Source organism: Marmota flaviventris, chromosome 3 (genome assembly GCF_047511675.1).
Source record: "Marmota flaviventris isolate mMarFla1 chromosome 3, mMarFla1.hap1, whole genome shotgun sequence".
Taxonomy (NCBI): domain Eukaryota; kingdom Metazoa; phylum Chordata; class Mammalia; order Rodentia; family Sciuridae; genus Marmota; species Marmota flaviventris.
The window spans coordinates 119,344,384-119,372,320 of NC_092500.1; the positions used below are offsets into that span (position 1 = coordinate 119,344,384).

A 27,937-nucleotide genomic window follows, 5' to 3' on the forward strand; every position below is an offset into this window, starting at 1 on the left:
CCAATGCTGGTATGTTGTAGGAAAAGGCTATAAGCATATAAATACTAGATTGTATTATTGGGGGTCATATTGGAGGCTGGCTACCCCATTCTAGAAGAGATAAAAGAGTTGCTAAATATTTTGAAGTAATACCCATCTTGCATTTCAGATATATGACACTGGAGATAATTTAGAGAATGAGATGTAGAGGGAAAGATAAGAATTAGGAAAACATTGGGAATTCAGAGTTGTTGAGATCTGAGCTAAAGCAGTGCTAATGAGGTTTAAGAGATTTTTGAGAAATATTTAGGAGACAGAAAAGGCATTTTGGTTATTAATTGAGTGTGGTATATTAGGAAGTGGAACAGTTAGGGATGACTGTTAGATAACTAGGAAGTGATTGGATGATGACGGTTCTGATTTTATCACTGGATTAATCCATTATGGGTTCATAATTGAATGATCTCTTGGGAGGTGGTGAAAATTATAGATGGGGCCCAGTTGGAAGAAGTTGGTTGCTGTAGTATATCTTGTGTCTGGCCCCTTCTTCACTCTCTGTTTCCCAAATGCCATGAGGTGAATAGTTCTAACTGTCAAGTACTCCTCAACATGATGTTCTGCCTTACTTCAGGGCCATAGCAATGAGACCAAGCAGCCATGAAAACCTTGAACTAATAATAACTCTTTCCTCCTTTAAATTTATTTTCTCACAGCAAGAAAAAGCTAACTAATACACCTAGTGAAGAGCAAGTCTGACCAATATACATGGTCTGCCATTGCCTTCTCCTAGTTTGAATGTCCTCTCTAGCAAGATACAGATGCAAGAATTAAGCCAGGTCATTAACAAGGAATATGTATGCTGTTGCTGTCTCTGGAAGTTTAATGTTTGCTCATGATAGAGCTTTGTTACTGAAACTTTAGGAAACTTGTTAGACTGTATAGTCAATGATGAAGAATCAGCTTAAGAAAAAAAATGTGTAATATATCACAATATACCACAACATGATTCCTGTACCACACAAGATTTCCCTACTCAGGATCTGTAGAGACCTCTGCCCCTTAAGTTGCATGAGAGATCTCATTGTCATCAAAGTGTCATTTTGGGAGTCGTTGCTGAGAATTCTCGATCATTTCTTTCCTTTCTATGATTCATTGGAAAGCATTGAGCCTTGAAATGTTTTATCATTTGATTGTTGCAGTTTACACTGACTTTCAGTTGCCAAGCTTAAATTTCTGAACACCTCCATGTTTCATTCATTTGGGAAGATGTGGAAAGGCACATGAGCTAGACTCCTTATATTTTCTTTTCCTGTTGTAAAGGAATAGAATAACAGACTGTTTTTTGTGTGTGTCTATTGCTGGCCACATGTGCACAAAATGTATGCATCAAGTAGTCTTGGCTGAATAAAGTAAATTTGCTTCAGATGTATCCAAGAAGACCAGGGCATTGGAGTCATTTACTTGGTTTTAATAGAGTCCCAACATGCTTTTTCTCAGGATTCTACAAGAAGAAGCATAAAATAATATTAGTATATGACTGGTCTTTGGCTTCAGTAAATCCATAAAGTGAGATTGATTAGGATTAATAGCTTTTTGTCTAGCTAAAAACAGTCTGAGATCTTGGCCTTAAAGGAGTTCTTTTTGATACCTAGGAATGTGGTTTTATTTGTTTTAGCCACTTTAAGCATTTTATTCAAACAGTTGAGAACATGAAAGGTAGCTTGGTGATAATTCTTAAGAGCTTAAAGTAAAAAGCCCTGAGCAGTTCAACAAACATATAACCTTTACAACTGGTGCTATTTCCAATTTTCCTAAACAAGATTATGGAGCTATTGCCAATCTTGGTTTAAGGTATATATCATCTACGTAAAACTATTTGTTCTGACTGCAGTGTAGGTTCTAGCCCAGAGACCGCCTTGGCAGCTTGGTCTGCAGAATCACTATCTAGTGCTCCTTATTGAATTATCTAGTGGGAAAGCTTTCTTATTTTGATGCCAAAAGGAACTCTTCTTGGTAATGAGTTTTAAAGAATAGAAAAACGACTGAGGGAAATTTGACCTGGGGAATATTATTTTCATCAGTTGGAAAGTAAAGTCAGGGAAAAACAAAAGACAATGGAGATAAGAAGATGGGATGCATTATATTCATTCTGTAGTTCTGCCACCATAATAATTTACTCCGAAGATACTCATTTTGAATTTAGTATTTAGTGTTGAAAGTGACAGGCCTGGGGCAAGTCCAGGCCAGCCCTGAGAAACAGTGATGCGTTAAGACCTGTTGTATTTTTTAAGTGGTTTTAGGGCTGCCCAGGTGTCCTGATTTAAAGGCTGCTTCTTGAGTCAGGAAATTGTACTTGTTCTAAGGTTTACTGTAATAAAGTATACAGTCCTAGGGGATGGTACTGCTGGCTCCATGAATCACTTCACAGACTAGCTGTACTGACCCAAGTCCCATGATTTATTAATGCCATACCACAGTAGGAATGGCAACTATGTAAGCCACACATGGTCTCTGGGATGGCTCTTTATGGATTTACAGCAGTTTCCCAAGTAAAGTGAGATAGGACAGAGCCACAGCAGCTCCTGTCATATTCAAGAGTTTTCTTCCTCCTATATGGGACTTAAGCTCTAGAGCGTCCTTCTTATAATGTAGCCTTGGGCTCTCTATAACCTGTTTTAGTTCATACACTCTGATTTGTTTGCTTTTAAAAACAAACAAACAAAAAAAAAAACCTCTGAGATGTAGTCTAGTACTCTTGTCACTAATATTTTCTTTTGGATATATTTGTTTTAGATGGTAGCTCATAAGTTTTTCAAGCAATTTTTTATGTTTCAGGAATTACCACACTGTACTAAGCCTCTGATCAATCACCCTCTTTTGTATCTACATTATGATTGCCAGTACTGTATTGCAATGATAAGAATTCCTACCTACCTTTTTAATTTCATTGGACTCCTCAGTACTAATAAGGAGATGCTATTAAAATTGCACTTAGGATTTATGTGGGATAGTCAGATTTTGAGCTGCCAAAGTAGACAACATAATAAATTTTTATTTTAACTTGCATGAAATAACATTTCTGTTTTTTTTAAATATATTTTTAGTTGTAAATGGACCCAATATCTTTATTTTATTTACTTATTTTCATGTGGTTCTGAGGCTCAAACCCAGTGCATCACACGTGCTGGGCAAGCATTCTATCAGTGAGCCACAAGCCCAGTCCCGACCTTTTCTGTTTTTGATCAAACTTTATTTTTAGATAACTGTAGATTCACATTTCATTGTAACAAATTATATAAGGAGATCCCATGTACTCATTAGCCATTTCTTCTCTCCCCTCCCCCATGGTGACATTTTACAAAACCAGATGTAAGATTGTATATAAAGTCACAATCAGTATGTTGACATTGATAGAGTAAAGATGTAGAGCATTTCACTAAGATTCTTTTTTGTAGGTATACCCACTTCCCTCTCCCTATCACTTCCTCATCTCTTGGCAAACACTGATATCTGTTCACTATTTTTATTATTTAAAAAATGTATATAAGGGGCTGGGGATGTGGCTTAAGCGGTAGTGCGCTCACCTGGCATGTGAGGGGTGCTGGGTTCGATCCTCAGCACCACATAAAAATAAATAAATAAATAAAGATGTTGTGTCCACCAAAAACTAAAAAATATTTTTAAAAAATTAAAAATAAATAAATAAAAAATGTATATAAGTGGAATTCTGCAGTATGTGATCCTTTTGGATTGGCCTTTTTTACTCTATAATTCTCTGGATTCTCATCTAGGTTGTTGCAGCTATAAGCAGGTAATTCCTTTCTATTATTGAGTGATATTCTATGGTTTGAATGTACCACAAATTTAACCATTTATCTTTTTTAAAATTTTTTATTTGTTTTAATTAGTTATACATGACAGTAGATTGCACTTATATACTTTGATATACATAGATGGGATATAATTTCTCATTTTTCTGAGTATACATATTGTAGAATCACATTGGTCATACAGTCACATACATACATAAAGTAATAATGTCTGTTTCATTCTACTAGCTTTCTTATCCCCACATCCCCAGCCTTCCCCTCCTTTTACTTTCCTCTACATAATCTAAGGTAATGCTATTCTTTTTTTTTTTTTTTTTTTTTTGCATTATAATTCTTCTTTTTTTTTTAATCTTCATTTTATTTATTTTTATGTGGTGCTGAGGATCGAACCCAGGGCCCCGCACATGCCAGGCGAGCACGCTACCGCTGAGCCACAATCCCAGTCCCGCATTACAATTCTTAATACATATATATACCACAATTTTTGTATCTCTGTTTGTATATAAAATATTTTGACACCCAATTCAAGTTTTCATACATGTATTTTGTATAATGATGTCCATCACATTCCAAACCATTTATTTGTTGAAGGACATCTGGGTAGTTTACAGTCTGTAGTAATTGCAAATAAGGTTTTGTGTAAATCTAAGGTTTCATTTTTCTGGAATAAATTCCCAGGATCATATTTAATTTTTAAAGAAACCGACAAACTCTTTTCTACATGACTATATCATATTACCTTACAAACATCATTGTATGGATGATTCTGTTTGCCATGTTCTCAGCAGCATTGGGTGTTGTCGCTATTTAACTATTCTAATAGATATATAGTAATATCTCATTATGGTTTTAATTTGCATTTACCTAATGAGGAAAATGTTGAACATCATGTGCTTATATCTCTTTTGCCCATATTCTAATTGGATTGCTTGTTTTGTTTGTTTTTACTGTTAAGTTTTAAGAATACTTTATATATTCTATACACTACTTTTTTGTCAGATATGTGGTTTACACATATTTTTCCTATCTGTATCCTATCTTTTCATCTTTTGACTAAATGTGACTTGTTATTTTTTAAAATTTTATTAATAAAGTTAATTTTAAGAATAGTTCAGTGTTTACAGAAAACTAGAGCAGAAAGTACAGAGATTTCCATATACCCGTTGTTCCCACACATACCCAACCTCCCCCACTGTCAACATCCCTCACCAGAATGGTATATTTTTTACAGTCAGTGAACCTGTATTGTTGACACATCATAATCATCCAAAGTCCATAGTTTACATGAAGATTCACTCTTGGTATTGTACATTTTATGAGTTTTGACAAATATAATGATATGCATCCACCATCATAGTATCATATTGAATTGAATATCACCCTAAAAAATCTTCTGTACACTGCTTATTCATCCCTCTCTATCCATGTCCAACCCTGACAACCACTAATCTGTAACTATTTCCATATCTTTGCTTTTTCCAGAATGTCACATAGTTGAACTCATACAGTATATATCCTTTTCAATTTGACTTGTTTCATTTGCTTAGTAGTTTTCTGCATATCTTCTCATAGATTAATCATTCATTTCTTTTTAGCACAAAATAATATTCCATTGTTAGGATATACCACAGTTTTTCTGTTCATCTACTGAAAGGCATCTTGGTTGCTTTCAACTTTTGGCAATTATGAATAAAGCTTTTATAAACATAGTGTGCAGGTTTTTGTTTAGATATAAGTTTTTGACTTCTTTGGGTAAATACCAAGGAGTGAATTGCTGGATCTTATGTTAAGATATGTTTAGTTTTTTACAAAACCACCAGACTGTCTGCCAAAGTGACTGTACTACTTTGCATTCCCACTAGCAATGATTGAGAGTTGCTGTTCTCACCATTGTTGGTATTGCCAATATTCTGGACCTTGGCCATTCTGAGAGGTGTGTGGTAGCTCAGGGCTTTAATTTGCATTTCCCTGATGCCATATGGTCTTTTATATGTTTATTTGCCATCTGTATTCTTATTTTGGTGAAATGTCTGTTAGGTCTTTGACCCATTTTTTAATCAGAGTGTTTATTTCCTTGTTGTTGAATTCTGAGAATTATTTGTATGTTTTGGATAACAGCCTTCTATCAGATCTATCTTTAGCAAATATTTTCTCCTATTCAGTTGCTAATTTTCTCTTTCTCTTACTATTTGATTTTTTTCTCCCCCCCACCCACAAGGGACAGTGTTGAGTATCAAACACATTCATGCTAGACAAGAACTCTACCACTAAGCTATATCCTCAGCTGATCTTGGAAATTTTTAACATAATTATACATAAAATAATAGTACATGCTTCTTTTTCAACAGAAGTATCCACAATACAAATTGCTTAAACTATTTAAAATTCCATTTTAGTGGAGGGACATTATTAATGAAATAAGAAGAAAAAGAACTTCCAAGTACATGTGATTATCTAGTTGAATTGGAGAAGGCTTATTTACCAATAATACATAAGTGTCATTCACAAACAATTTTTTAGAAGGAAGCAAATAGTCCCCTACCCCATGGTTCAAGAGATCATAAATAAATTGCTGCTTAGCATATATTGCTTCAAAGGACCCAAAGGTCTATTTAGCCTCCAGTTTTTAATCCAGCACAAAATACTGAACTCCCCATTTTCCCCCACCTCCAAAGGCCTCTGGCCTTACCCACCTCATTGTCTTGCAATATTGTTAGGATTCACCAGCCTCTGTCTACCATAAGACTTAACTATGCCACCCCGTTGCAGTTGTAGAAAATTTCATAGAATAACATTTCAAAATTGGGTCCACATCTTGATTTTCTTGGTGCTTATCTCGACCATTGTCACATAGAAGGCCTTTAATATATGTGTAGTGGGGCTGGGGATGTGGCTCAATCGGTGGCGCGCTCGCCTGACATGCGTGCGGCCTGGGTTCGATTCTCAGCACCACATTCAAACAAAGATGTTGTGTCCGCCAAAAACTAAAAAAAAAAAAAAATTAATATTAAAAAATTCTCTCTCTCTAAAAAATATATATATATATGTGTGTGTGTGTGTGTGTGTGTGTGTGTGTTTTTGTGTGTGTGTGTAGTGAACTGAGCTGAACCAGTAGGGGCAAGAAGGGTCAGAAGACTACCATTTTAAATAATGGATAAGAAAAAAAGACATTGTCAAAGGAAGGAGCAGCATATATTTAGGGAATATAAAAAACTTCTAAATGACTGGGGCGTCAGGTTAGAAATTTATGTTGGAGACAAACTGTAATAAATGTTTTGAATGTCATCATGTATACTTCATGTATTTAGATACTTGTTTAAAATGTTCTTAAAATTTATCTTAGAAGCATCAAATTGAAATCTATCAGTAAATCCCCAAATAATTTCTTGTTCTCATATACCTTCAATTTAGCTCTTAAAGCAGGTGTCTCAAGTGCTCTCATACATGCACTTAATGATTATAAAAATTTGAGAAAATAATATGCTTAATTAGAGCTTATCTCCTTTTTTAGAGACTGCAAAACTTATTTTTACTTTTTTCTTTCCATTGGACTCTCTTTTTGTTTCTTTCAAGGTACATACAAGTAGGACTGGGGATATAACTCAGTTGTAGAGTACTTGCCTAACATACATGAAGCCCTGGGTTCCACTTTATCATCACAAAACAAAAATCAAACAACAACAGAGGACATACAAATATATATTCATTGTCTTCTGTGTCATACAGTGTATATTTACTCTAGAGGAGGACTGTTTTAAGTTGGAAATAACTTTTTTCTTTTTAAAATATAGATATAAGTGTGATTTAATCTGTATATTCAATCAAATCTCTTGTTTCCTTTGTGATAAAATTCCAGGATATAAGAAGCAATCAAGTCTTCTTATCCAGAAGCATGTTTGGACAAGGAAAATAATGAACTTTACAAAAGAGATGATGTTATGGCTTAATCTCTGTAAAATTTCCTAAATCAGTCTAATCATGACAAAGCCATGAAAGATCCATATTTATTATATGTACTCTTTGTACAAAGTCTCAAAACTTACTTTGTTTGCCACAATAATCGAGGCAGGAGGTCCAGCATATTTAATTGAGGTTTTCTTTTTTCCAAGAATGGTGTTTACATATGATACAACTTAAAATTGATTTAAATAAAATTTCTAGCCATATTTGCTATCTTACAAATTAATCAGTGTATCAGCTCATCAAGTGCCAGCTCATACATGTCTCCTAGCTCTTTAAAAGACTTGTATTCGGTGCCTTGGAGCTTAAGGAAGAGCTAAATTAAGCCAAAGCACTTTGGTCAAAGTTTTGAGAAACACTTGTGTAGCACTAAGGAAACAGAATAACATTTCCATATATTCAAAGGATGGTCATTTGGAAGAATGATTAAATTTCTTTATGTGTCCTGAAGGGATAGAACTCTGGAAGTTAAAAAGAGACAGCTTTCAGGGTCTATTATGTAAAGTAATTTTCTGAGAGTTCATCCGAGCTAATGTAAACTGCTTTGAGGCAGCTAGGGTTCCATCTAATTAAATGTGTTTAAGCAGAGTCTGGGGGATCACATGGCATAAATGCAATAGAAGAAATTCAAGCAATAGTTTTCATAAATGGGTTTTATCTATATGGCCTCTTGTTTTTTGGGGTTTTTTTGTTGTTGTTGTTCAAAACATTACATAGTTCTTGACATATTGGCCTCTTGTTATGCTAAGAACATGTGATTAGTTTTGTTCTTCAGGATCCTAAAAGTCTATTATATAGTCTTTTCCCATTTTTTCACTGGTGTTTACTCTCTCCTCTGCCGCCTGCCCTTTTGAATGTGGCTTCTGCTCATTACACTTAAGTTACTTTACAAATGAACTAGTAACTTTGGAAAACTAGGTCCAATGGAAAATTTGCATTCTGTCTTGACCATCTCTTATTGAGATTTTCTTTATTTGTCTTCCAGTAAACCATTCTCTCCTTGTTTTCTTGTATTGCTGACTATTCCCCCTGGTCTTTTCTGACTTTTGCTCCACCAGTACATGCCCTCTTATCTTGATAGTCTCCTGCACTATTGTGATTTCAGTTACCTTCTGTGCTGATCATTCCTGCATTCAGCTTTAACTCTGGCCAACTTCAGGCCCATCAATACACTGCCAACTAGAAATCTCCTCTCTCAAATTCATAACCTCGAAGTAAGGATTGAATTACTTAATCTATGCAAGATGCCTAGTAGAGTTGATTGGCCCTATCATAATTTTGCTGAAGTAATAGAGTGAATTTTTACCCAGTTCATTCATACTCTATGTATGGTTGAGATTTGAGGTGTCCCCTAAACACTGGTATAATGCAAGAATTTTCATATATGAAATGATTAGTGTAACCTAATCAGTGGATTAATCCACTGATATGGATTAACCAAGCAGTAACTATAAATAGGTAGGGTGTGGCTGGAGGAGGTGGGAGGTCACTGGGGGCATGCCTTTGGGTTTTACATTTTGTGAAGGGACCTCTTTCTGCTTCGTTGCCATGTCCTAGGCTGCTTTCCTCCACCACATCCTTCTTCCATAATACTCTGCTTCACCTTAGGCCCAGAGCTAAGGAGTTGGCCCTTTATGAACCATGAGCCAAATAAACTTTTCCTCCTCTGATTGTTTTTGTCAGGTCTTTTGGTCACAGCAACACAAAGCTGACTAAAGCAGTCTGGTACCCATTCTGTTGAGGAACCATTGACTTAGCTTTAAATCACTACTTTCCAAACTGTTTTCCTGAAGTATTAGTATCTGTCCCTAAAAGTGTTAATTGATGTTTCACCCAGAAAAAAGAGAGAGAGAGAGAAAGTAGAGTTAGTTGATCACTTAAATTTGAAAAGTGCTTTGTAGTAGGGCTAGCAAACTTTTTCAGTAAAAGGCCATGTTATAAATTTATTGGGCTTTGTGGACCATTCATTGAGTCTCTCATAACTATTCAAATCTGTTGTAATAGTAAAGCAGCCATAGAAAATATGTAAACAAATGAGCACATTTGTGTTCCATTAAAATTTTATTTATGAACACTAAATTTAAGTGTCATATAATCTTTACAAAATATTATTATGTATTATTTTGTGACACAAAATATTATTTTCTTAATTTTTCAATCATTTAAAAATGTTAAACCATTCCTCATTTTTAGGCTATACATAAACAGGCAGTGGGCCAGATTTGGCCATGGGCAGTTGTTTGCTGATCCCTACCATAAAATAGAGCCTCCTATTAAAGTCATGTAACTTATACCATAAAAAAAAGTCTTCTAGGTTCTGCAGCAGTCCAATTAAGACAAGTGCTCCCCAAATTTATTTGACCGTGGAAATCTTTTTTCATGGGGTGTTTGTTATTATCTTGCTATACTTCTATGGAGTGCATTTTTGAGGAATGCTGACCTATAGAATAGTTATGTGTGCTAGAGGTGAAATTTGAACTGTGGAGAAGATCAAATTTGAACTGGTAATACCTAGAGAAGGTACTATGTCTTTATTACTCTTGCTCTGATCAGCTGAGCTAACTGGCCACCGACAGAATGGCACATTGAAAAACTGAATTCACCCCATGAGGAAGACACCAGTAAGGTGCTACAGCCCAATCCCAGGTAAGCTAAATAGAAAGCAGACATGATGAAGTCCATGCCATCAGTCAGCTTTCAGAAATGGGAAAAACATGTATGTGGCTGTAACATAAGACAAAATAGTGGTAAGCTCTAAGTGAGATGTAATATTTAGTCAAGAGGAAGAAAAGCCCAAAAGGCAAATGTCAAATATCAGAAATAACAGATACCTGTTTCTGTAGTTCTAAAGTATTTACTGCTCTTGTTAAAAAGTAAGCAAAAATCTTAAACTTATTTTAAAATTGTAGTTTGTATGTGTAAGATACTAAAACCTGTTTGAATTTTTTTTCTTTTGCAGTGCTGGTTATTGAACCCAGGGCCTTGTGCATTATGGACAAGCACTCTAGTAATGACTGATACCTCCAGCCCCTGAAATAATATTATTAATTGTCATTTTCTTATATGTTTGAGAGGTAAAGATATAATTCAATAGAGGCAAAGGTTATTGCTTTACTATTTTTATTTTTTTTTTTAGTTGTGGGTGGACACAATCCCTTTATTTTATTTATTTATTTTTATGTAGTGCTGAGGATCAAACCCAGTGCCTCACACATGCTAAACAAGCACTCTACCACTGAGCCACGATCCCAGCCCCTGCTTTACTATTTTTGAACATATTCTCCCTAATTAAGGAAAAAAAAAACACTTTAATTAAAAGATTCTGCATTTAAAAAAAGATCCTGCATTTCCCATCCTTTTATGCCTAATAGTGTGTCCCTTATAGTTACTTATGAAAACGAAAATAGGTGGAGTAAGCATTCTTTCAGAGTTATGTCTTGCATTTGACAAGCAGCTAGAAGTTACAGGAGGATGCAGAGAAAACACAGTTATCCCAGTTGATAAAAACAACAACTCATCCACCTAATTTGAGCACAGTCTCTAGCCCATCCCCACATAATTTCTCCAACAGGTATCTCATTCATAGCCTGTGAATAGTTCTTATAATATTTACCAGCATATTGACAGCAGGTGAATGGTATAATTGTTGAATCATTAATATCAGAAGATGAATTAAATGATTTGTTTTTGGTGACCCCTGTATCTCAGCAGTCCCCAAGTTGTCATTATCTCTTGGCATACCCCAGCAGTCATTCGTATATTTTTCCCTACAGCTTTCATATGCTTTCTGTACAGCTTAAAGAAGATCTTGGGTATTTACACATTGAAATAGTTTCCACATTTTTTCCGGGTAGGGTACTATAAAACCAGAGCTAAGATCTTTCATGTAATGTTGGCTATCTTGTGAAATCAAGACACAATTAGCTCTTGATTGTCTGGAAGGAAAACTACATGGAAAACTACATAGGAAGTGGAAAACTGCATGCCATGACACCACTAGCTTTCTTCTAGCAAATGTCATGGCAAATAGACTTGGAATGCAATGCAAGCTAAAGAAAAAGCAAGCAAGCCCCCTCAGAAGCAGTGTGGACAGCTGGTATGGGCATGATATCCATCTGAAACTAGAAAAGGTTAAGTAAACAGTGGGACAGTGACAAAGTATAGGGATTAATTTCTGAAAGCATTCAATAATTCTTAAAGCAGACACTGATGTAAATGGAGGCATTCTGGAGATTAAGTTCTGAGAAACAATTTAAGAAGACTTTATTTTCCTTTGGAAATAGACTTCCTAAGGAAAGAGGACAAGATAAATGGTGTAGCCAAAAAATATTCATATACAATAACAGGTGTGTATCTGATTTTGAAGGGACTTCATCTTCCTATGAGATTATATTCTAAAATTTTCAGTTCATGTTATACAATCACACATGAAGCAGAAAGGACATAGTGTTGTAAAACAGCAAAGACAACATGAAAAAAAAGGTCAGTGTAAATCTTTTTATGGAGACCATCCCCAGATGTTACCATGAGCCCACCACTTAGCTTGTCTCTTGAGACACATACTAAGCTTTGCTGCTCCCCGATCTCCAACACAGGTCTGTGGATTTAAGACATAATTCGCTGGGGATTTTGATTGGATTTGAGTAAATTCCCAACAGAAACCCCCTTGGTTTGCCAGCTGTTGTAAAGGCAGATATATAGAAAGCAAAAGATCCTAAGTTGGTCTGTTTGTCTTATGTTAGCCCTTGTCACAAAGATAAGAGGAAATTTGCCTGTGTATATTTTGTAAGATGTTCTCTTGAAGTTTGTTTCAGATAATCTGTTGGATAGAAGCAGACTGTAGTCACTGCTACATTGTATTTATGAAATCTAGTAATATTCAGTATTTTGAGTATCTGTAGTTTCTTCAGATTTCAAAAGTTTAAAATAAATTTGATCATTTTTACTATAGAATTGAAATTTTTTAAATGTAACTGTTGAATTAGGAAGAATAAATTCAAATGCTAACATTTCACTGGGGGGGGGCGGGATGGGGGCCAAGGTGTGGCTCAGTGGTAGAGTGCTTGCCCAGCATGTGTGAGGCACTGGGTTCAATTCTCAGCACCGCATATAAATAAATAAAATAAAGGTCCATTGACAACTAAAAAATATTTTTAAAAAATAAAATAATAAAATTTCAGCCTTTGCAAGGATGTGGGGAATCAGTAATACTTAATACTTTTTACTATTAGCCATTTAAATTAATTTATCTTCCTATGAAGGTGTGAGTCTCCAAATTACCTGGAGAGTTTCTTCAGAATAAAATATCATCCCAAAAATTCAGATTCAGTAGATCAGAAGTCAGCCTAGACTTCCATTTTGAATAATTTCTTTCATGTGAGAACTACCATGGAAAGGAAATCTGATACAATGTAATAAGCTATACTACTTTCCACAGCTATTGATCTAATCATTCCTGACTCTTGGATTTTGCACAGTAAATCTACTTCCTTCTCATAGGCATTTCTCTTTGTAGGCACTCTGTATTGGTTTCCATGTACTAAGTCAATAATAATTTCGTTACCCATTTTTTTCTTTTATTGTATTATCATTCAATATAACATAAATCTTCTTATATCAACAGTTTGTTTCTGCTTTTTGTTATTCGCCACCCTGAAACCAGAAATTCTAAATTGCCATTAGTACTATATTAGAAACCTAAGGATTTTGACCAGGAACCTGGGCACAGTGGGTCATTCCTATACTCCCAGAAACTTGGAAGCCTGAGACAGGATGATCACAAGTTCAAAACCATTCTCCGCAATTTAATGAAGCCCTAAGCAACTTAGCAAGACCTTGTCTCAAAAAAAAAAGAGACTGTGGGGCTGGGGATGTAGCTCAAGCAGTAATGCACTCGCTTGGCATGCGCGGGGTGCTGGGTTCGATCCTCTGTACCACATAAAAATAAAATAAAGATGTTGTGTCCACCAAAAACTAAAAAATAAATATTAAAAAATTCTCATTCTCTCTCTCTTATTAAATATTATTAAATATTTTTTAATATGTATTTATTTATTTTAGTTTTCGGCGGACACAACATCTTTGTTTGTATGTGGTGCTGAGGATCGAACCCGGAGCCACACACATGCCAGGCGAGCGCACTACCGCTTGAGCCACATCCCCAGCCCAACTCTCTCTTTAAAAAAAAAAAAAAAAAAAAGACTGTGGCTCAGTGATTAAGTGCCTCTGGGTTCAATCCCCAGTACTGCCCCCTCCACCTCCCCCCAAAAAAGCAGTGTGAATTTGGGGGGAGGCAAATATTCAAACTATAGCAGACTCTTTATTGAATTGATGTTGTTTTCTGTTAATTTTTTTCTTTACCCTATAGAAGATTAGACAAGTTTTGTATCCTTGAATATTAATCAAATTCTATAACTATATAAATATTATCTCCAGTTTCTCAAATTGGCTTTTCAATATGACTATAAATTATATTTAACATTAAGTAGCAAAAATCAAATTATTCACTATTATATAGTATCCAGTCTACCAGCATAGAACCTATGGTCATATATTGTGTTTTTTAACTAAACTTGATAAGAAAGGATATCAGAACTCCTAAGGTGCCACTGTGCACTAAGTCCTGCCAGTGCTTCTCCAGTTCATCTCATCTAGCTTTCCTCCTCCTTAGTCCAACAGTGGCTAAGTAGAATTCATGGATTTCTAGAAATCTATTTTTCTTTTCTCCTCCTCCTCCTCCTCCTTTTTTTTTTTTTTTTTTTGTTATTGTTTGAAAATATAGTAAATAAATTTGAAAAAAAGGTGTGGGGAAAAATACATATAGAGCATTTTGTATCAAGGTCATTTAAACATGGGAGCATAAAACTTATTGTACTTGTAGACATTATGCTAAGTAAAATAAGCTAGGTAAAACAAATACTATATTGTCTCACTTATATGAGGAACCTAGAATAGTCAGATTTATAGTGACAAAAAGTAGAATGGTGATTACTAGAGGCAGGGAGAGAAGGGGAAGTTAGTGCTTAATACGCACGAGTTTTTGTTAGGGAAGATGAAAAGGCTGCAGAGAGTGATGGAGGTGATAGTTGTGCAACATTGTGGCTGTACTTAATGCCACTAAACCATACACTTAAAAATGGTTAAAATGGGGCTGGGACTGTAGCTCAGTAGTAGAACCTTGCCTACCATGCATAAGACCCTGGGTTTGATCCCCAGTAAAACACACACACACACACACACACACGTACGTGCACACACAAAGATTAAAGTGGCAAATTTTGTGTTATGTATATTTTACCACAATAAAAATATTGTGCTTATAGTTACTGTGTTTGCTAGGTTAAAAAATTCCTCATTCAGAAGATCTTTATAATTTTAGAATTAACTTTATTGAGGTACAGTGTATTATATTTTTAAATAAATGGAGAAAATATAAACTTATTTTCCTAACAAAAGTCAGGTTTGGCCAATCTGAGGAGCAAACAGAAGCTTCATAACAGGAGAAGTATCAGTATAACAATAAAACTAAGTTTTACAAGCTTACCATAATCTGCAGTGCACTAGATATATTACCATGTTCATTTTTCAGCAAAAGTGAAGAAAAACACTGAATACACATTTTCCACACCATTTTTTTCCAATCAGCTTATTTACTGAGCTATAATTACCAACAATTTTTTTTCAAGGAGTTCTGTGAAATAGAAGTCAGTCCCATTGGCATAATTTGTATTTCTTCTCATGTCAATATATTTCTAGTTCCTTTCCTGTGTTTAAGAAGACAGATATGGGGCTGGGGCTTAGTGGTGACGTACACACCTGGCATATTTGAGGCACTGGGTTCGATTCTTAGCACCACATATAAATAAATTTTTTAAAAGGGGGGGTCTGTCAACAACTAAAAAAAAAATTTTTTAAAAGAAGACGATGACAGATACAAAATATGAGAGGATTCAGAAATTGTGCTCTCAAACAACTTGCCATGTGCTACAAGAAGGTTATACTAGGTAGAACCTCCACATATACTATTGGATTAGATGCTCTCAATACTCTATATCAGGTAACATTTGAAAGGTTTCTGCCCCCCACGATCAAAGCCTGTGTTATAGGATTTTGTGTTGCAATATTCATTGAATGGAATAGCAATTTGTCACTTACAGTTCTACCTCCCAAGCTGCTGGATTACAGGCATGCGCCACCGTGCCAGGCTTCTCTTTTTTATTACTTTTCAAATTGGGGCCCTTCACAATTCCTACATCCTCATTCTAGTATGATTTCCCTATCTGTATTATTTTATCATTTACTACTCATACCATGCATTGATACCATGCATTGATTTGACTTCATTAGCTATATTAAAATCTTTTTAAAAAATTACTACTCAAAACAAAGTCACTTATACAATACCTTTGATAATCTCTTTAAATATCTAGTCATAGGCTTTCCACTTCTGCTTATTGTCAAGTGTTAGTTCATTTTATAAACCGAAATCTATATTTTTGTGACCATCCTGTTTGTGTCATTTGTGCTCTCTAGTGAAATAAGGATTTAGTATCCTGTTTTTGCAAAACAAACCTGTAAAATATACCAATTTTTATGCTAGATTTTAGAAAACCTTTTTGGATTAGCATGCCCTTTTATAACCCCACCTGTCGTCTTCTTTTGTTTACCATTTACTTTTGCACTGCCTTTTGAATTGTGACATCTAGCATTGAATCTAGTATTTTGGTTGTCATCCATCTAATTAGAGAAAATATAACTCTTTCTTTAAATGGAATGTAAATTGGCCAAAGCTGGTGGTCTGTTTCCAGTCTTGATTTCTTTCATATTTCCAGAACTTGATATGTCTTACTCAACTCTCTGCTCACTTGCTTTATATGCTACCGGCTTTTTTTTTTTAAGCCTTAAAGCTACAGTTTCAAAATAAATGACAAAACACTACAACATTTAGGAAACCACCATAACAGATAGAAATAAAGTCAGAATTTGAGGAGCTATTGGATCAATATATATGTACTTATTCAAAGTCTACCTATGCCCGGAACTATTCTTGACATTTATGCTTTCATTGGGGTCTATAGTTCCAGCTATTATTTATTTATTTATTTTAGTTGTAGATGGACACAATACCTTTATTTTTATTTATTTATTTCAATATGATTCTGAGGATCGAACCCAGTGCCTCATATGTGCAAGGAAAGCGCTCTGCCACTGAGCCACAATTCCAGCCCCTCCAGATATTTCTTAAGCAAAGGATTTGGGCAAACAAAGAAGACTGGCAAATTATATCAGAGTTTAAAGAATATAGATAGTATAGCCCTAAGTAAAATTTTAAAATTATAAATAGTTTAGGTGCATGCAGTGCCAAAAATAAACAATATTTGAAAGCTCTTGGTTTTCAGAACCATGAACTGAGACTCTGTAAGGAAGATATTTTTGAAATTTTAAATATAGCAGCATTATTCACAATAACTAAAAGTTGGAAACAACCCAAATGCCCATGAAGAACAAATGGATAAATACAATGTGATCTGTATGTGCAATGGAGTATTATTCAACATCAAAAGATAAGATTCTGCTGGGCACAGTGGCACACACCTGTAATCCCAGTGGCTTGGGGGGCTGAGGCAAAATGATTGTGAGTTCAAAGCCAGCCTCAGCAAAAGCAAGTCACTAAGCAACTCAGTGAGACCTTGTCTCTAAATAAAATACAAAATAGAGCTGGAAATGTGGCTCAGTGGTTAAGTGCCCCTGAGTTCAATTCCAGGTACCCCCACCCCTCAAAAAAAAAAAGGAGAGAAAAAAGATTCTGTTGTATGCTACAACATGGATGAATCTCAAAAACATTACACCAAGTGAAATAAGCCGATCACAAAAAGATAAACTACATGTACTAACATGAATACCTAGAGTAGTCAAATTCATAGACATAAAAAATAGAATAATGGTTACCAGGGATTGGGGACGGGGAAATGAGGAATTATTGTTTAATGGGTATGATTTCAATTTTGCAAGGTTAAAAGAGTTCTGGAGATTGGTTTACAGTTTGTAAATGTACTTAGCCCTACTAAATCATTCATTTTTAAATGGTTAAGATGGTAGATTTTGTGTTTTGTGAGGATTTTTTGTTTTTTGTTTCATTTTTTTACAGTACTATGGATTAAACTCAGGAGCAGACACTGCTAGGAAAGCACTCTGCCACTCAAGTACATACCCAGCCCTTTTTGCATTTTTATTTTTGTTTTTCTGAGATGGGGTCTCACCAAGTTGTCCAGGCTGCCTCAAATCTGCAACTTTCCTACCTCAGGCTCCCAAGTAGTTAAGATTACAAGCATGTGCCACCATGTTTGGCTGTTAATTATATATGTTATAAATTCATAGTAAAAATTTTTTAAAATGAGTAAATAAATTGAAAGTCAAATAAGTTCCTAGAATCATTTAAAAATTATAAAAAATAAAGTAAAATTACTGTCATTGGGGGAGCAGACTTTGCAAATGTAGAAGAATTGAAGGACATTTACAGAGTAATTTCCTGTTAATATGATCCAAACTGTGAAAGTGCTGAAAGGAGATGCTGAAGAGAGAAATTAGTCACGAGCAGAGCCAGATCTTTAACGAGACAAAGCTATATGCACCTGAGATAGAAGCATAGCATGCATCTAAGTGAAAATTAGTAGACATTCTATTGGCAGAGAAAGTTGTTGGAGAACAGTGAGAAATGGGTTGAAAATTGTGGGTGGTTCTAAATGTTAGGCTAAAGCATCCGATGTGGTAAGAGAAAATGACCTCAGAAAAGTAGGACAGTATTAAATTATGGGAAGACCAGTAAAGAAGCTTTAAGTATACTAGAGGCCCCACGTAGAAGGGTAGTAATGACTACAATAGTGACCAAGCTCATACAAACCAGTGGGTTCCAGTGGTGCCTATCAGTAATCCCAGCTACATGGGATGCTGAAGCAAGAGGGGTACAAGTTTGAGGCCAACCTGAGCAATTCTCCTGTCTCAACTTTTTAAAAAAATTTTTTAAACTATCTCAAATAAAAAATTTTCAAAGTGTTAGGGATAGATATATCAGTGGTAGAGCACTTGCCTAGCATGTGACAGGCATGGAGTTTGATCTGCAGCACCACAAAGAAAGACAGAAAGAGGAAGGGAGGGAGAGAAAAGAAACTATTAGAAAGAAAGAATCGGAAAAACTTGAATAAAGACCATGGGAAGCAAAGAAAACATAAAATTAATTTAAAGATTGTCCACTTAGGGACACAGGAATTTGGTGGTTCTGTTAATATTGAAAAGTTGATTTGTGATGGTAGAAGGAAAAGTCAATTTAATTTTGACATTTTACATTAAAGATATTTCTGGATATGTAAATAAAAGGTGACCTTGAGGGATATAATATGATGCACAGGGACTAATATTTGAGAGATCAGGCATTTCCTTCAGGTTTACCCATAACAGTTCGCCCAGACTGTAACTTTCACAGAGTTTAAATGGATAGTGCATCTACCATCCTCTCTGAAACTTCTTCAAGGAAAGTAGGAGAAAATTGTAATTGAAGGAAATGACCAAATAGTAAAAGTAATGTCCTGGTAAATCTACTACACACTCTGGATAACTAATTGGTTACCTATCAAATAAAGAAGGCAGAAAAATCAAACGTTTATTTAATGCATCAATAATAGAATCTAGATTTCAGATTTAACCTCTGTTATAGTAACTGTAACTATGCCTACATGTCCATGACGTTAAAATGGCCAAAGCCATTTTATCAGGTCTTTTTCCTGATATTTTCAGAATTATGGAATTTTTAATACATGATTATACAACTGTTCAATTTGAAATACCTATTTAGAGGAAGAGGGAATGGTAAACTTCAGTAAATCCCTTAATTCATAGTATGCATAGTTACGGATACACTGCTACATTGTTAACCATCATCATTTCATCATCATTGATTACACATCTCTTATTTATTGTCAATAGAAGGCAAATGTTGTGTTCTCAAGAATTCAGAAATTATCAAAAGGAGTTAGAGCTCCATTTGCCTTTAATATTTGGCTCCAGTTTCTGAATTTTTCCCAGCAAGGGTAAGGGGACAGAAGGGTAGTCCTACTATTTCTGAAGCTTAAACCCCACAGCAGAGTACTTTTAGAACCATCTTGATTCTATTAAAATGTGCAGGTCAAAGGGCAAGCTCAACTAGTCTGATAGTTGAAAGCACCAGGGATAGAAGCACCATTGTAATGACCTAAAGTTGGTAGGATTTCTGTTGCTACCTACTCATTATGCTAGTAATAATGACATGCTCTTCATGCATTAGCAGATAACTAATCACTTGAAAGGTTTTGTATCCACGTTTTTCTTTTTCTACCCCCCCCCCTTTTTGGTAATTAAGGAAAAGACACAGAACAAGAGTGATCTGACAGGAAGAACAGTGAAGTTTTTATTTTGCTCTGGGCTTGTGACATACGTTTATTACCTTTTCCATTTTATGTGCTCATGTTACTCCCTCAGGCTCATGGGAAACAAAGTCAGAATGTGCTACACGAGCAAGTCTCATTTTTCTGTGGATAATCTTCAGTTAGGAAAGCTCTGAGTCAATGATTAACCCCTATTAAGGTTCAATTTCTTTAAAATATCCTTAGCAGTAGTTCTAGATCTCAAGCCATTGACTCTCTTTACAAAGGAATTGCTTTTTGTATTTTTTATTTCCTTTATTTTTGAATCTTTCAGTTTTATTCAATGTATGTGTTTTATCTTTATCAGAAAATATATTTTTATAAAGAAATAATTGTATTAAATAGGTAGCTACTAAAATAAGAATCTTTTCACAATTTTTTTTTCTAATTTGAATTCCTTTACCTCTGAAAAGTAGCATTCCTAACAAAAATTTTTAGTCTAGATATGTTTGAGTGCCTTGTGTAAAACTTAACCATGTAGATTCAACTGTACTACATGGTCCTTTTAATGAAGTATATTAGGAAATTAACAATTTTCTTATTTCCCATGAGCTATGACTTCTAGTGTTTATTTTCACATCCTTACTGATCTTCCAGAATGTTTTTAAGAGATTTTTCTTTCTGATAGTGTTACCAGACGAGGCCTCTTATGCTTACTGCACAGTATGCTAATCACCAAAAGGACAAGATTTGTAAAACAGAAAGAGTGTATTCATGAGCTGACCAAATGTGAGAAGCCAGGAGCCCCAACTCTCAAATCTGCCTCCGCGAGGATAGGGTTTAGGTTATCTGTGGGACACAGGGTATTCTGAGGTATGGGGAAAGGTGATTGGAGATAAGGAAAGGTGGTCTCTGCTTGCATAATCAAGCATCTTAGTTCTTCATAGGACGTATGTTTAGAAAATGACTGTATTACCATTCCCTGAAGGGGGAATTTGGGGCTCTCTGATATCATAAGGTCACACATTGAACACTTGCCCAGACCTAAGTGAAGAGTCAGTGATTTCGACTGGTTTGAGGTATCCTAGAAAACAACATAGGTAACTATCACCATTATAACCCATATATTAGATGTGTTATTTATAGCAAAGCTAACAGGAGTCTATTTCTTGGTTGTGTGACCTCTAAAATTGAAATAAAAGTATGTTAACTAAAAACAAGCGAAGCTACAAGGTTTATTCAGGTTTTCCCTTGGTTTCAGTGGTATTCATTTCAGATTTACCAAAATTATAACCAAGAAAACAATTTTAATCAATTCCATCCTTTTCCAAAAATAAAAGGAAAGCCTAAAAGAGATATTGACATTATCCAAAATTGATATGACATGTACAGCACATAATCAAAACACTTTATTCTCTTAACTGTGAGTTGCCTTTCTTAGACATATACAATTGTAGAAATCCATATCAACAATACAGTTTTCATGTACTAGGGAATTTTTAGAGGATGAGAATTCATGGGTATAGTGAGGAAAAGTTTGACTCTGTGCAGTATACAGCATAATTATCATTCTCAGTAGAAAATAAATAGCATCAATGACATAATAAAATCTTTATTTGAATTATATTATAGAAACAGTTTCATCTTATTAGAAAATCATTGTTCCAGGGGCTTGGACTCCTGTGGTAGGTACATCCTTTACAATTTTGAAATTTGAAATGTAAATAATCACCTGTTATATCATATTATATATCATATTCTTGGAAATTTGACATTTGCCCCAGAGATTAACTGTACCGTACTATATACTAGCTAGCCAAGCATATCATATGAAAGAATTTAGAATTTAATAAAGATGCTTCAACAATATACAATAAATTCTAATATTTCATATTATGATACTTTCCTTAAACACAAAGTAGTAACTCAAATGCTATCACTTTCATATTTGGCATTTATTAAAAGTGTTGATTACTCAACCTAGATATCTAGATTTAGATAGAATGAAATTTTTCATTCATCTTTTGCTGTTTGCCTGCTACTAAGTGTGTGATTCTGACTCCTAGTGCAAAGAAATGCAGCGCCCTTTTTGAGAAAGCACTCTTTTCATTTCAACTTTGTCAGTCTTTGAGCTTCCCAAAAGGGAACAGATGACAGCAAGTAACAGGAAACTGCATAGTTAGACCATCTTGAACTCCTTCACCTTTATGCTTATTTCACCACTTAACATATTTTTTTCAAGTGGCCATTGGCTATATTTAGACTGTCATTATCCCTTTGGTGTTGACTGGAGCCTCCTGGTTTAAGCCATCTGCCTTTCTTAGAATTACATAGTGTGGGGACAGTGGAAAGTGATACTGGGGTCCATGAGGATCTTCCTTTCCAACAGCAAATACTAGTTAAACAAATCTTCATTTCCATGATGTAAGCTCATCTATATCCTGCATTTGTTAGTATTGCTTATTCAGAGTTCTGTACATCAACCCATCCAGTATAAAGAATATCCCTTAGAATATTCAAATGATGGTCTTCCAGTTTGTGGCTTAACTAAAACTCTTCCATATGACTGCTATTGAAGTTCAATTATCTTAACAAAAGACAGAAGCAGAGTTAAGCTTGGGCAGTACATTCTCAGATTCAGCATTTCCTCGGGTCAAAGGCTTAGGCCACTTATATAGTTCTTGTAAATCAAATCTGTCTTTTTACATAAAAGATGAACTACTGAAGAATGCATTTTGGACTGTGAGACTAAATTGTTCACCAACTTTATTCTGATTATTTCGTAAGTTTCTTATATCCACCTCACTACTAAATCTACTCCTTTTCCTTCTGGACATGAACCACAAGTAGTTAGCCAAACCACAAGGAATCTGTGAAGTTTAAATTACTGTTTCAAAGTGTGTGGATCATTGCCAATAAAGTCACAACTCTAAACTTATTGCATTAATGAGATAAAAAGAATTACCAATCTCCAGAATGCCCCAAGAATATAGGCTGTGTTTCTAAATTCACTTTACTAAGGTTAACAATTTGTTATATATTCTGTACATGAAAATGTTTTCAATGTCAAAGTTAATGTCTTAGTTTTCCTGGAAGCTACACATACTTATCAAATAAATGGGTTAAGGTTACATGGATGAAACAGAGGAGACAGGACTACTCTTACTAAACAAAAAAAAAGTCACTAACTTTATTTTTCAAGTTTAAACATAGTTATATCTAGAAACTCTTTTTTTCTTTTTTAATGAAATACTAAGTTGTTATTATTTTTAAAATATTTTTTAGTTATAGATGGATGCAATATCTTTGTTTATTCATTTTTATGTGGTGCTGAGGATCAAACCCAGGGCCTCACATGTACAAGGCAAGTGCTCTGCCATTGAGCCACAACCCCAGCTCCCTAAGTTATTATTAGGCTGGCAATTTAGCTCAGTGATAGAACACTTGTCTAGCATATGCCAGGCCCTGGGTGTGATTCTCCAGCACAAAAGGAAAACTATGTATGTAGTTTTTCCAAAAATTAAACATTTTAAAATTTTTGATTTTTATGATGAGAGTATTTAACCTGGATCCACGCTGTTAAATTTTTAAATGTACAAAACAGTATGTTGTTAACTACAAGAAAAATGTTGTACAGCAGGTCTCTGAGAATTGTGATCCTGCAAAATTGAGAAATTATGCCTTGATTCACAATTCTCTATTTCTCCCTTCCTTTAGTCCCTGGTAATCTCTATGGTACATTCTAGGATTCCATGAGTTTGACAATTATAGATAACCTCATGTAAGTGAAATCATGCAATGTTTTTCCTTCTATGACTGGCTTATTTCATTTAATATTATGTAAGAATCCTTGAATTAATATAGCAATATAACAAGATGAAAACATTTAGAATCAGAAAAACCTGAATGGGGTTTCCTGCTGTACCATATACCCAAGTGTGAACTTGGGCAAGCTGCATGAACTCTCCAAGCCTTGGTTTTATCATACATAAAATGGGGGTTGATAACTTCAAAGAATTGTTACAAGGGTTAAATGAAAATGGCATTTTCTTTCTTTTTCAGGCAAGAAGCTCTTCTGGCTGCCATTAGTGAAAAAGATGCCAATATAGCTCTTTTAGAACTTTCGTCCTCTAAGAAAAAGACCCAAGAGGAAGTGGCTGCACTTAAACGTGAGAAGGATCGCCTGGTACAGCAGCTCAAACAGCAGGTATTAGTAATGTCAGGGGCCCAGGGAGGGGACCAGGAGACCAGCTTTCACACCATTTTCTCCACATTTGTCTTACCAGTGTGTACTTTAGGGTCTTGTGTTTCATATTAGACATCTGACAATGGCATTCACTTAATTTTCATAATTAGAGATTTCGACTTTCACAAGAGTATTATTGGTAATAGGGCCAGTTTAGAAGATGTCATAAGTCTTCCATGAGAACATTTCTTAATTTTATGCTATGGCTGGTAGAAATTAGTGAAATTCTACCCATTTAAATTTCTTATATCCAACTATGTTCTTATTACAAAGGCATTTAACTATATTTTTATTAAGAGATTTCTTGTTATTCAGGGTTGAATAGTGTTTGAAGGTATGAATAGAGTTTTGCCCTTTCCTTTCCAACCTTAAAACCCTCCAAAATTTAATACTTACTATATTTCATAGACCCATACACTTCATATGGTTAAAATGGTAATGTTGGGTATATTTTATCACAGTTATAAAATGGGGGAAAGATTGTCCTTTTGAAAATAACGAGAAAGCTGAGTTTTCAAATCTAGTTCCCTGCTTTAACTTTAATATCTTCACTGACTAGTCCTGTACAATTTGCAGTATCAACAATCCTATACATTTTGGCTTCTTAAATATACTCTTCTGAGTAATTGGACTGGGAAAGAACTTTTAAAATAAAGAATGTCTTCTTTTCTATATAGAGAGATCAGTCAGCAATTGGTAGTACCTTGGCATAATACTTAATGTTTAAATTCATAAGTATTTGTACAATAAAGGTATTTTTGTAGATAAATATTAGAACTACTTATTAAAAAGAGTTTATATTTGTCAGGCGCTGTGGCGCATGCCTGTAATCCCAGCAGCTCAGGAGGTTGAGGCAGGATGATTGCAAGTTCAAAGCCAGCCTCAGCAAAAGGGAGGTGCCAAGCAAGTCAGTAAGATCCTATCTCTAAATAAAATATAAACTAGGGCTTGAGATGTGGCTCAGTGGTCAATTGCCGCTGTGTTCAGTGCCTGGTACCCTCCCCCCAAAAAATTTATTTATGTAGCTGATTTGGCTGAGGAAAATACCAAAATATATCCCTTCTCTACAGGAGAAATAATAGACCAGCAGAAAAGTAATCCATTGCTCATTTACAAGAGAAAGAAAACTTTTCAAGTGTCCTATAATAATGTTTAGCAAGATGAGAATGTCATCATCTCATATTTTTAATGCTTATTAAGTAAAATAGGAAGAATGTGTTATTACTACTAATAATATTTCTTATTATTATTATTATTATAATTATTACTGACATCTGTCTAGTAGTTGAAAACTGAAAATTGGCTGTCCAAAGCTGATTAATATGAAAATACTATGGTTTAAGAAAGAAGTTCACTTGATTTTGAGTATATAAACTTAACAATATCATACTACTTAACTTTTTTAAGCCTGAATTATATAAGCACATAATCTGAGTAGTGTTGGTCCTTCACGCTAGCATGTCAAATAGAATAGAATGCCTAGAAGATCAGAACATTATATCTCATTCACAGGGGACTTCTGATTACTTGTCTCTCCTGTTTTTGGAGATGAAAATTAGGGGCTGGAGCTGGGGCTGGGGCTCAGTGGTGGAGCACTTGCCTAGCATGTGTAAGACACTAGGTTTGATTCTCAGCACCACATATAAATAAATGGATAAAATAAAGGTCAGTCAACATCTAAAATTTTTTTAATTAAGGAAATTAATCTATGATTTTAACATAGAAAGGAGTAAAGATTCCCACAGGCTGGAGATGTGACTCAGGGGAAGAGAGCCTGCCTAGCATGCAGAAATCCCTCACTTTGATCCCTAGCATAGCAAAAAGAAAAAAAAAATGCAGTGTCTTTTTCTAACTATATGCCCTGAATGTTTTATAGTTCTTAGGATTTCTTCCTATGGTCATTTTATCTCTCAAAAATGGGATGCTATGAGCGAGAAGGAAGGAGTCATGCCAAAGGCATTTAATTCTTTAAAGACATTTAGTTCTTTAATTCTTCTAAGTGTGTGTACTAACTTATGGACAAAGGAGAGGCCTTTTGGAAAGAGGATATGGCATCAATGTTGTTTTAATTTAAAGCTTCTAGTCCTTGAATTGCTGGAATGTGCCACAATCTAAAGACTATTTCCTAACAGAGAAGCAGTCAGCATTGACCAGGCTTCCAGTAAATAGAGCTGCCACTGCCCTAAGAAGTTCTGGCATTCATGAGTGATTCCTATCCTCAGAAAGAGGTGAAGCAATAGGGACATACAGATTTGGGGGTCATCCCTAATGTATTCCCAATTTACTCACACCCAGGGTGACTTATCTCCTTGACTCATTCATGGCAAAGCAATACTTAGAGAGCCTGCATCAGAGGAAAGGGCCAGGGCTGATGAAAAAAAATAAAAACTGAAAGTTGTCTAATAAATTCCAGATGTGATGTGGTGGGTGCCAACCAATGTGTTCAGACTGTAAGTCATGAAGAAGCCCTCTCTGTGATTGTCAGGCACCCACTCTAGATTTCATATAAACTCATATAGAACCCTGCAAAGCATTAATACAGTCTGTTTAGCCACAGCACAGTGATTGTCACAATATGGCCTTTCTCTCAGTCTTGTATTCTTTCTTCTTGTTATTACTGGGGATTGAACCTTGAGGTGCTTTACCACTGAGCCACATCAACATCCCTTTTCATTTTTTAGTTTGAGGCAGGGTCTCACTAAGTTGCTTAGGGTCTTGCTAAGTTGCTGAGGCTAGCCTTGAACTCTCAATTCTCCTGCTTCTACCTCTCAAGTTGCTGGGATTGCAGGTGTGCACCACCATGCCTAACTGTGTTCTTTTAACTTCCAAATACTCCATTGCAAAAATGGAGCATGCTGAATTTGATTATAAATTTATGTCTACTAGTTAATTTAGTTTTTCCTTGTGTTTCTGTAATAGTAATTATCTTTTTTATTTTAGATTAAAGGACTCTCTTTCCTGTAAGGCCAGACTAGTGGTGATAGAGTCCCATAGCTTTTGCTTATCTGGAAAGGACTTCATTTCACCCTCTCTTTCTTCTTTATTTATCCTTTCCTAAGGATAGCTTTACTGGGTATAATATTCTGGGATGAGACTTTTTTTTTTTCCTTTCAGCACTATGAATATATTAGACCCTTCTCTCCTGAACTGCAAGGTTTCTGCTGAGAAATATGCTAGTAACCTAACATGGATTCACTTTTAAGTGATCTCTTTCTTCTTGCTGTTTTTAGAATTGTCTTTGACCTTTCTATGGGGGGAGTGCTTTGCGGGTTACCAGAGTTGAACCCAGAGGTATTTATAACCACTGAACCACATCTCCAGCCCTTTTTATTTTTTTATTTTTGAGACAGGGTCTCACTAAGTTGCTTAGGGCCTCATTAAATTACTGAAGCTGGCCTTGAATTTGTGATCTTCCTACCTCAGCCTCCCAAGCCACTGGGACTATAGGCACATGTCACCACGCCCAGCTATTATTAAATAGGCCTTTTATTTGCCTTTCTCCATCTCTTCTTCCTCTGGACCACCTG

General features: G+C 35.2%; 1 protein-coding gene across 5 annotated transcripts in view; it reads left to right on the forward strand.

Annotated features, from left to right (window-relative positions):
- Window positions 1-27,937, forward strand: part of Erc1 (ELKS/RAB6-interacting/CAST family member 1) — a 546,275-nt gene that overhangs the window by 405,642 nt on the left and 112,696 nt on the right. For all 5 annotated transcript variants that reach the window (XM_071610305.1, XM_027951274.3, XM_027951275.3 and 2 more), the window contains one exon: window positions 24,227-24,371. In XM_071610305.1, the coding sequence (XP_071466406.1) occupies window positions 24,227-24,371 (145 nt within the window). The remainder of the gene's footprint in view (window positions 1-24,226; window positions 24,372-27,937) is intronic.